General features: G+C 35.7%; 1 protein-coding gene across 2 annotated transcripts in view; it reads right to left on the reverse strand.

Moving 5' to 3' along the window:
- Positions 1–10384, reverse strand: part of LOC136842511 (uncharacterized) — a 796050-nt gene extending 785666 nt beyond the window's left edge. The window contains exon 1 of one of the 2 annotated variants that reach the window (XM_067109916.1): positions 9355–10384. In XM_067109916.1, coding sequence (XP_066966017.1) covers positions 9355–9381 — 27 coding nt within the window. In that variant the 5' untranslated portion in view covers positions 9382–10384. The remainder of the gene's footprint in view (positions 1–9354) is intronic. The other variant, XM_067109915.1, reaches the window with a different exon arrangement.
- Between the last annotated feature and the right edge of the window lie 260 nt (positions 10385–10644).

Consider the following 10644-nt stretch of genomic DNA (forward strand, 5'->3'; position numbering starts at 1 on the left):
TTAAAATTTTTCCATGGTTACCGAAATAATACAAATTCATGCATTACATGTCGTTATTTAAAAGTAAGGGGCAATTATCTAAACACCATACTGGAATACAGTGTTAACTCTCTCTCTCTCTCTCTCTCTCTCTCTCTCTCTCTCTCTCTCTTTCAGATTAATTAGTTTATCTGATGAATCCACTTTATATGTGGCAACGTATCAACACACGCAAGCTAACTGATACTTTGCTGCATAATAAGGCACACAGGCAAACAGGCTAATACTAACACCTCTCTCTCTCTCTCTCTCTCTCTCTCTCTCTCTCTCTCTCTCTCTCTCTCTCTCTCTATATATATATATATATATATATATATATATATATATATATATATATATATATATATATACATAGGCCTATATATGTGTGTGGTGTGTGTTTGTGTTCGTATTCGTTCGCGTGTGCGCATGCCAGATTTTCTGCCTGCATGTCTACCTATCTTGTAAATCTGTGTGCCCCATTAATTAATGGGCCAATTAAAGCTATAGTTAAAGAATACTACCGTTATAGTCAGTGTATGTATGTATGTATGTATGTATGTATGTATGTATGTATGTATTATTATTATTATTATTATTATTATTATTATTATTATTATTAACTTTAACCGTAGCTTCATCCTTGACACGCACACTAATCCTCTCGAGGTGACGACGAAGGAATGCACTCAAAATAGAGAAAAGCAGACCTAACGAAAAACTAATTGGAAAAAGGAGAGAGAACGATGAATAAAAGCATTGTTCTGCCGAGTGACTACAACCGCACACGCACGAACAAACACACACGAACACACACACTAAGCTACGTAAGTTTGATAGGGAGCTTTTCAAAAGGTCAAGGCCTCTTCACCTTTTTGAACTTGGAAACCCGCTCAGAACACCTCCATTGAAGCGTCGCTGTTTCTAGGTTCCTGATTTTCTATTTATTCCCGGCTTCGTCGACCTCCAGCGGCTCGTCCAAAGGATTCGACTATGTGCCAAAAGTGGAACAGCAGTTATCGTGAATAACAAAGCAAAATCGATTAAGCACCATAAGTGGAACTGCAGTTATGAATAACATCGCCAAATCGATTACGCACCATAAATGGAACTGGGGTTATCGCGAATAACTTCAAAACGATTATGCACCATAAGTGTACCGGCAGTTATCACTGATGATGAAAACATACCTTCGGTTTACCTAAACAAGTTTGTTTAAGCAAGAATATCTCTTTATTCACCTTGTAATGATTTCAGAAACAAAGAGAAGAGGAAAGAAGTAATATATAAAGTGGATGGATAATAAAACTCAGGAGTCTTGCTGCTAGTTGGCAATAAACACAAAGGCTGAAACTCTTACATACTTTAGTCGCATGAAATCCCACTTTTCAAGACACATTCTTATTTATGCGCAACAAACGATTGGCCTATTGTAAAGGGATTGCAGCAATACTCAGAATAAAGTACAGTGGCGGTCCTCGGAATCCGACATTTCCAGTAGACCATCGCAGAAAAATATATAAGTAGTTCTTTGTCAGACCGGGTAATTTTAAAAACCGTCAAACCAGGACAAACTTTATGTTAGCCATTTGTTAACTTAAAATAAAATGCTGTTGTCGTAAGTCAAAGAGGAGAAAACTTGTTAGCCAACCAGTTGAAACCGTAGCTTTTTTTTTTCCTTTTACACCTTGACAACATTAGGCTACTCTTATTGTAAAGAACATGTAACAATAATTTCTCTTTTACTAGAGTACGATATCGATCTTTGTTAAATTAGTCAAATCATACTCGGATACTAACTTCTCGTCTGACCGAAGGAAGCCGCATACCTTTGTCCTTCTCGTCAACCCAAACCAGGCCGCAAATCTTTTTAAGAGAGAACAAACAAAAATGTCTTATAGCTCTTAGTTCAGTCTGCAAAACTCATATATCTCAATATGAGAATAACCAATGGTTCTCAGACAATCGAAAGTTTTCCAAAATTCTCCTCCTTATAAGCATAACCCTTACCATGGCCGTCAAACTAAGATAGCAGGCTACAACTCTGTAATAAAAAGAAAGCTATTCTGGAAAATTTATGAATCGTTGTCTAAAAATAATATTCAGTGACTTCATAAATACGAAAAAACTAACAACTGAACAAAGAAGAAAAAAACTAAATTCTCATTTTAATTGAGATTAGGCATAACTCCACCCAGAGTCACACAAGAGTATGTAATGATTGAGGTAACAAGATAATTCACAGGACTCCAATCATGAGAAATGGCTAAATACAGCTCTCAGTTACAACAAAATAAACCGTACCTCTTTGTCACTCTACTACGCTGTCTCTCGATATCCAAATATGTTACACCAAATCTTGTCTAAACGTAATGCGCCAAGTCTCCACTAAATCATATGAACATCTCATACAAACCGTATTAATCAACACCACTTTGCAAACTCAAAAAGAATAACAAAAACGTAGTCTCGACAGACCGTAATTCCCTGGAGAATGCAGTCCAAAAAGGACAAGTCTGGGTACATATTAATCAAAATCTCAAAGAAAATATAGTTATAATAAAATAGTAACTGAAAGCATGGAGAGAGAGAGAGAGAGAGAGAGAGAGAGAGAGAGAGAGAGAGAGAGAGAGAGAGAGAGAGAGAGATTCCCATGGAATATCTGAAACTACACATGTTTGTAATGATAAGCTTCGTAACTCTACTCGTGGAGGAAGCGCAGCACCCGGCATCTTGCACTTGTAAATGTCACTCAAGGTTCTCAGAGCAACTTGAAGTGAGTTTCTATTATCGTGATTACAATTAATACTGATAATACTACAGCTTCTACAAATGCTACTTCACATCCAAACTACTACTACTACTACTGACATTACCGCTGGTCTTGTGTATAACCGAAAGAATAAGACAATATTCATATTCAGTTAGAAGTATCATTATCACAAACGAGAACATATTAATTTCAATATTACTGTCATTTCAAACTACAAGAAAAATAAGTAGCACAAACTACAAAGCCACACATTCAGACAACCATCAACAACTACCACTGCGCGGCCCTCAGGACAAACAAGAACAGAAATAACTGAAAACAATACCCGCAGACGTTTAAAATGCATCTGGCATACACCCCCTTCAACACACGGTCCTACGCGCTGTAATGAGAGAGTATTAAAAAGGAGGTGGTTTACATATTACAAAAGGGTAGCTCTTGTTCAATTCTGCCACTTCCATGAAGAGAAAGGAATGACGGACGGCGCTTGACTTTCTCGTACAGTCGCCTTTTGTAATTAGAGAGGCATCTTTAAATAACAGATGAGGCTCCTTCCTTCTGCGCTGGGACAAATGGAAAATTGCTGACAGTGTTAGTTGACTTGTATAAAGACGGAGTAGCTCCGGGTTGAATTGCGCTTGTAGTTATTCATAAATTTGTATTTGTAAGCTTTATGTATGTTCATGCACATATATATATATATATATATATATATATATATATATATATATATATATATATATATATATATATTTATATATATATATATATATATATATATATATATATATATATATATATATATATATATATATATATATATATATATATATATACATATACATATACTGTAAGGTGTAAAATTTAGACCTCACTGTCCCTCCTGTTATTGACACCCATTTTATGTTTTACTTGATTACAGTCGTCGATAGCATTCTGTAAACACGGGCATGCACATATTACAGAAAAATTCCTTTAGCAGTTTGCCGTCAATCACAGGTTCCGCCTGTCATCCAAGACTAATAGACTTAGTCTTCCATCCATTATTCTTCGATTCCCTCGAACAGCCACAAGAAAAAGCAGAAATGCCTTTTACTTAGTGTGTGAATCATCTCCAGTTCGCATATCCTGCATTTTTTACGGCCCAATCACTCTTGACATCTGACAAAGACAACACGCGATTTTACTTTTTGCATTTCTCAATTTTGACTAAAATCCTTTTTCACTTTTTGGCAGGAGATCGCAAGCCTCATAAACTTTAGGACTCCCAACGGATGCTGGTAATCATTCGCATTTGGGTCGACTGGTAGGAGCAGGCTGGGGTCGAACCACAGGCTTTGCAAATGCTAGCAAATCTATCTTTTCACCCTGCTCTGTTCAGGTCAAGTCCATGTCATTTGCATTACAGGAACTTTAAAAAATTATATAAAGCAGTGTATTATATAGCTAGTTGTACTGAGGTGGGGAAACCAAGGTTTAAAAGACAATAGTTACAATTTCATCCCAAAATGGTTTGTTGAGAAGGTTAACAACGTCTTGAGTTTATATATAAATGTGTGTATATATATATAAAATATTATATATATATATATATATATATATATATATATAAATATTATATATATATATATATATATATATATATATATATATATATATATATATATATATATATATATGTTTACTGGAAGTGAATTCAATTAGTTGTTTTTATGTCAGTAGATTTCTTTTACATTGCCTGATGCTCCCGTGACTTGTGATGTACACTATATAAAGGAAAGAAGTTCAAATACATCGTTAATTATTGTATTTCTTCGTTTTTGAATTTGTCAAAAAAGTTTCAAGCTATTTCATCACACTTGATCATATTGAGGGAATCGAAAACTAATATTTTTGTGATTACGGTATCATGTTTCTATTGAATAATTTCTTATCACTTTCAATGTTCTTGCCATTACTATAATTTATCCATCCATTTATACAATTTACTATGAACAGCTAAGTTACAAATTCATTAATACTTTCCTAATTCATTACAAATACAGAAAAATTAAAAACAAAAAATGTGTAACTCGTCCATTATCTAAAGTAATGTAGAAAAGATTATACGTAAAACTAAGGAGTTCTCATTTGTATATAACATTAACAATAAAATAAAGGTTCCGTTTTAACGAGTCTCTAGGCATACGCTAGACTTTCTTAATTCTCTTAATTATATAAGTTATTTTGACTCATCAAGGTTTAACCTAGTTAGGCTATGTTCTTTCTTTTTTGGTGAAAGCAAGAACAATAATAATAATAATAATAATAATAATAATAATAATAATAATAATAATAATAATAATAATAATAATTATGATGACATTAATACAACATCAATTGTAAAAAGTACTATAATAATAATAATAATAATAATAATAGGGCAAAAATTATAGTAATAAAAATAATGAGTTGATGATAAGAAAAAAACGTTAATTGGGGAAATAATGATAAAAACAGGTAAGATGAATAGGATTCCAGTTACAGACGCTCACACGAGCAATGATTAAATTCCACGGACGTTTTATTCAAGCCAGCCTTTACAATTCTCAATCTGCATAAACCTTGATCATTCGCTCTCGAGCATTACGTAGTTGTTTTTTTTTTTTTTTTATTCCTGGAGTTTTTTTTTTTTTTATTCCTGGAGCTTCTGACAAAAGCAAAGGTTAAGCTAATTCTTCAGATTCTTGTGCCTCCCTCTCCCCGTCGGGGGGTTGCTATTTTAAAAGAAGAAAAAAAAAAGTGTTGCTGGAAAGGTCGCTTCCGTATTTGTCGCTGCGTCGCCAATCGCCGAACGGCTTATTTCCAGAAGATTTGGTTCATTCATGGAAAAGGCGAGACCGGAGCCACCTGTGTTTTCCAGAGACTCCCACAGACGGAAATAGGGATTTTATCTTTTATCTGAGCCTTGCGAGAGGTTCTATTTTCGTATGTTTTGCATTAACGCTGTACTACTTTGGAACGGGGTACTGCTTTATTCACTGAAATTTTATGCACACACACACACATGTGTGTGTATAAAATATACTATTTATATATATAAATATATATATATATATATATATATATAATAATATATGTATATATATATATTTATATATATAAATATATATATATATATATAAAATTATATAGGCTATATGATATATAGGCTATATATATATGTGTACATATACATGTGTGTACATATATATATATATATATATATATATATATATATATATATATATATATATATATATATACTGTATATACATTACAATAAAAGGGTTATATATATATATATATAAATACAATACAATAAAAGGGTTATGAAAGCAATGTAGCCTATATCTCCTCCGGTCTTATTCAGCACGCAAATGTAATTTTTATTTCAAAGTATAATGTTAAATCCTAAAACAGACATACTGTAGTTATTATTATTTGGCTTCCAAGATAATGAAATATTATCAATATTATAAAATAACAAAAATGCAATGCATAAAACTATGGCTATATTAAACAAAGCAGTATATGACTATGCATTACAAAATCAAACTTTACCCCAAATAGCCTACAGGCAAGCTGTACCTATTCATTGTCTATAGGCTATCCTGCAAGTACTAACAAAGGTTTGTAGTCATATTCTGAGATATAATTCTAAAAGATTTATGTAGAACTGTCTTTAGATTGAAACCTTTTTCATGTGTAACGAACTGACGCGGCTGAAGGATATGAAGAAGATCTGATCTTATTATCTCCTTTCCGTATATACCTTTATCTATATATCGACTTACCTAAGTATATACAAACATGTATGTATGTATGCACATAGGCTATATATATATATATATATATATATATATATATATATATATATATATATATATATATATATATATATATATATATATATATTATACATACATATATATATATATATATAATGGCTATATATATATATATATATATATATAAATCAGACAAATCAGACATCAGTGCATTGACTCTCCCTAAATACAGGTATCCCCTATGCAACAGACAAGCATTCTTCGGAGAACTAAGTCATGGGGTGTTCATTCGCACACGGTGTGACATGTAAGTACGTAAATACCTATCCCCAACCGCCCCAAACCCTCCCGACTCCAAATAAAAAATATAAATAAATAAAAATCGTACAACACAGTAAACAAAACTTTTGGGAAATACACTAGATCCGTTTGAACAGCATTACAAGACAAGGTACATGTCATTCCGTATTGTTGTCGCATTGTTGTCGCACTCGAGGCGACAGAGAGGAGACATTGCAAAAAGAAACGCTTCTTAGGCCTAACATAAGCAACGAGAAACAGGTGAAGGTAGGATCGTTCTCTCTCTCTCTCTCTCTCTCTCTCTCTCTCTCTCTCTCTCTCTCTCTCTCTCTTTGTCCGTCTTCTGTCTGATACTTTTATCCAGTATTGGGAAGAAACTCTCTCTCTCTCTCTCTCTCTCTCTCTCTCTCTCTCTCTTTGTCCGTCTTCTGTCTGATACTTTTATCCAGTATTGGGAAGAACAGGTGAAGGTATCTCCCTCTCTCTCTCTCTCTCTCTCTCTCTCTAATGTTTTGTCTTATCAGTTGCCGGATACACACATCGAAATGCCGGTGAAGTGGTGAATGGAATCAAAGACGGGTCAAGACAGCAAAATCTCCCATCATGTAGTATTTGTAATAATCTTAATAACTAACCGTTATTTCACTATACAAAGAGTTCTTCTAAGAAAGATAGTAACACGTTAAATACTATGTTCTTTTACAGACCTCTTATATTTCATGTTAGTCATAACATTTTAATAAATGAAACAAAGGCACAACGTTAAATAGTATGCTCTCTTACATATCTAATTTATTACAGCTTAATCTTAACATTTTAATGAAAGAAACGAACACAATCGCACCAATATATAATATATATATATATATATATATATATATATATATATATATATATATATATATATATATATTATATATATATATATCAAAGCAAAAAGTATCCGACTCAATTTAGACGACATGCAGAGAGAGAGAGAGAGAGAGAGAGAGAGAGAGAGAGAGAGAGAGAGAGAGAGAGAGAGAGAGGGGGCTTGCACATATTCATTTTCAAGAATCATTAAGGTATCCAAATTTTCTCATGTTAATTTATATGGAAATATGATTTACTTCATGGCATCTGCCACTAGCAACGCCTCTATACATACTATCACGTGTACGAAAAACACAATGAACAATCCTGTCAGTTTTACGTATTGATTAATCTAAAGCATTCTTTGATTTCCAAACCACCTCGGCCTTTATCACGGCTCCCCAATTACATCCCCCCTTCATCAATTGGCCAGACGCATCTGAACGGCACGTGGATCAAAATGGAGAGCACCTCATTGACACATATTTCATCTTGATAGCACATGAAAGCCCTCATTCTCCTGCATGGACCACCTCTAAGCCCCATCCACACGCTAATTGCGTGGGAAACCCCTCGGCGCTGAGAGAGAAGTCATTCTGAAATTCTAAATGCTTGTGCTCACGACCGGTACATTCCTCGTCATTTTTCTCTACGGAAGCAAAAATGCTGGGTTTGTGAATTAGTCCAGTTTTCTCGCGTATTGTTCATCTTCATGACTTTTTTTTTCTTCTTTATGAATCGTTGGAGATGAGAGGTGGAAAAATCGTTCTTCTTGCTCTCTTATTTTCCCTCCTCCTACTCCTCCTCCAGCCCCTTCTTTTTCTTAATCTTCTCAATCTTCTTCTTTTTCTCCCTTTCTCTTGCAGTCCTTAAAGGCGATCGCCTCCTCTTAACCCCTTGGACTCTGCTGACCTTTATAGCTATCATCAGGAAGATACGTTTTTGCTTGCCGGCAGATTTGCCATTCAGATCATCTCGTGTGACTCTCTCCCTTCTGCATCATCTTAGTCGTCATTAAATATACATAGCGCCTCTATACGCTTGAAGAGAGAGAGAGAGAGAGAGAGAGAGAGAGAGAGAGAGAGAGAGAGAGAGAGAGAGAACGTTACTTCATCACATATGCTCCCAGAGGGACGCAAATGACATAACGCATTACATATTTCCCGAAGCGATTGCGAGACCATTCATGACGCAAGCAGCCCGGAGCATAAACGAGGTCTGGTTTATAAGCTTAGAGGATTGGCTGGTTTTTAAAACAACTTGCTTCAAAAACTACGTGTCATTGTTTTCTACTTTTGTTATTGTGTCCAGGGATTTCTTGCAACAATCTTCGCTTGTAATGACATTACTAATTATAAACACAGACTATCTAGGGACAATATGCTATAATTTCGGACAAAATATCTAAACAACTGTACACTACAGAGCCTCGAACGCCAAAACTATTTTGGCCTACACACTAGGATATGACAGCGTTAAACTAGGCCTATTGCCATCTGATTTTGCACTAAACACGGTTCTAAACACCCATCTTCTTACGTACTCAGCAAACCCAGGAAGCGACAGTAACCTAAAAATTGGAAATGGAAAAGGCAGACTCACCATTTTGAGGGTATGCGGCGGACCCATGACGGGAGAAAACGTCTTTTTTCTTCCGTTTATTCTTGCTTTCCTCCCTTTCTCTAGATATCTGGAGATCTGTCCCAAATATTTTTGACGGTCGCACTTAAATTGATTTCAAGTCGTTCACCACGTCACGGGTATGATAAACAAAACAGACGTAATCTTCGAATGATAACTATGACCAGTTGTTTTTTTTAATCTGATTTTCGAAAGGAAAATTCACACCACCAGCCAGAAAGAAGTCACCATGAAATCACACCAAGACTGGTTTAATATATAAATATATATATATTATGTATTTCCGTCCGGGTCAACTGACAGAAAACATCACACAGCGAATTGATTTACGACTGACGAACACTTTCTTATTTTTTTTCCTTTAGACTTAAATCACCACTCAAGTGACACAGCGATTAGTACACAACACACCCGAACGCTGTTCCGAATCAAATGGTTGATAACATTAACAAAAAAGAAAAAAAAACTAAGGTTTGGCTCATTCAAGGCGAGATGTTTTTCCCCTTATACTGAATAGTCGTCGACTGACCAATGGAAGTGAGGGCGTTTACGCCACCAATGACCAACGAGAGATTCGGAAGGGGGTTCAGTAAGGGTCACATACACAACAGGGAAGAAACGGTTTCCTCTCGCGACCGAGATGGACTCACTCTCTCCCAACGCGACAAACTACACTGAGATGACATGGGGCATCGCCACAGTATAAAACCCAGTCGTGTTGCGCACCACTCGCCTCCTCCACGCAACTCTCTCGCTCTCGCTCTCTCTCTCTTTCTCTCTCAAGCCTTCTATTGATAATTTCGCCTCAACGACACATACAGACAGAGCAATTCAGACCCGATTTTCGAAGCTCTGTTTACTGTCACCAGCTCTTAGAAGGTGGGGAGGAGGGCGGGGGTGAGAAGTCATGGAGACCTGTTATGGGAATTTTATCTATGTCTTGTTTTCTCATCAGATGCGCCGACGACACTTTAACTTTAGCACGGTCGTGTACATATGTAAGTTTTTGCGGACAACTTTACGCCACGAACGCAGCGATTTTTTATCACTTTCTGCAGTTCGTCGGCGCACACTTAAAACGTGACGAGAAAAGGCCTCTCAAGACCGAATTTGACAGAACAAATCAGTTATTTAAATCTCATGGTGAACGGACTTTATCGGGAGGTGCTGGGTGACGGGCCTGCCTGCCGTACGACGAACTCCTGCTGGCCCTGAGGAGGTAGGTCAGGGGTGGGTCCACCCTTCCCCCGG

Source organism: Macrobrachium rosenbergii, chromosome 10 (assembly GCF_040412425.1).
Source record: "Macrobrachium rosenbergii isolate ZJJX-2024 chromosome 10, ASM4041242v1, whole genome shotgun sequence".
Lineage (NCBI taxonomy): Eukaryota > Metazoa > Arthropoda > Malacostraca > Decapoda > Palaemonidae > Macrobrachium > Macrobrachium rosenbergii.